The sequence below is a fragment of the Cryptotermes secundus genome, unplaced genomic scaffold (assembly GCF_002891405.2).
Source record: "Cryptotermes secundus unplaced genomic scaffold, Csec_1.0 scaffold1682, whole genome shotgun sequence".
Taxonomy (NCBI): domain Eukaryota; kingdom Metazoa; phylum Arthropoda; class Insecta; order Blattodea; family Kalotermitidae; genus Cryptotermes; species Cryptotermes secundus.
This window is the reverse complement of record NW_019739983.1, coordinates 218,898-219,666: the sequence shown is the minus strand read 5'-3', so window position 1 is coordinate 219,666 and position 769 is coordinate 218,898. Positions and strand designations below refer to the sequence as shown.

General features: G+C 39.5%; 1 protein-coding gene across 6 annotated transcripts in view; it reads right to left on the bottom strand.

Moving 5' to 3' along the window:
• The window catches only part of LOC111872269 (rho-associated protein kinase 2), a 125,141-nt gene that overhangs the window by 62,703 nt on the left and 61,669 nt on the right, over positions 1–769 (bottom strand). For all 6 annotated transcript variants that reach the window (XM_023865978.2, XM_023865982.2, XM_023865980.2 and 3 more), the window contains one exon: positions 391–627. In XM_023865978.2, coding sequence (XP_023721746.1) covers positions 391–627 — 237 coding nt within the window. The remainder of the gene's footprint in view (positions 1–390; positions 628–769) is intronic.

Genomic DNA, 769 nt, shown 5'->3' with positions numbered 1-769 from the left:
AGTCCCGCCACGCGCCTGGCCTGAGTTGCCGCGTTGCTGCTGGGTAGGGAGGGGTTCTCCGTTGCGCAACACGTTACAAAATATATATATATATATATATATTGTTTTCTGGATTATGACACCATATAGTCTTGTACGCAGTAGGTTCCATCAAACTTTTGGTAACCATCTATAAGACTACACTGTGGCATAACTCATATGACCACAGTATACATGTTCACCAACACGAAAATCTAAAATTTCATATAATTATACTATTTCACATTCTAACTAGCCATGAACATAACGACAGACGTTACATACTTTTACAAAAAATAAAACAAGAACTGTGCAGAAAGAGACAAGAGTTACTACACTTATATAATTCTGTATTCAATGGTCTCTTCTTACCTTTAACCACTTCAAGGTTTGCTTCCTCCTTGCTAACCAAGCGACTACGTTCTGTCTCCTCATGTGCACGTACTTCTTGCTGATACCTGTTCTCAGCAGCTTTCAGCTCCAAGCTGAGAGAAGCACACTCTTTTTCCAAAGATGACACCTTCTCACTTAGCTGACGATTATCTTCAGTCAACTTGGCTTCTCGCTGCTTGGCCTGCTCCAGTTCACCATGCAAAGCCTGCAAACGACCTGTAAATGAAAAAGTAACATCTTCCTGCAGGTAACATTCATAGCAAACAAGATCTATGATTATTTTCAATTTCAGACTATTCACATTCTGGAAATTATGAGCTCGAATGATGATGATGATGATGATGATGATGATGATGAT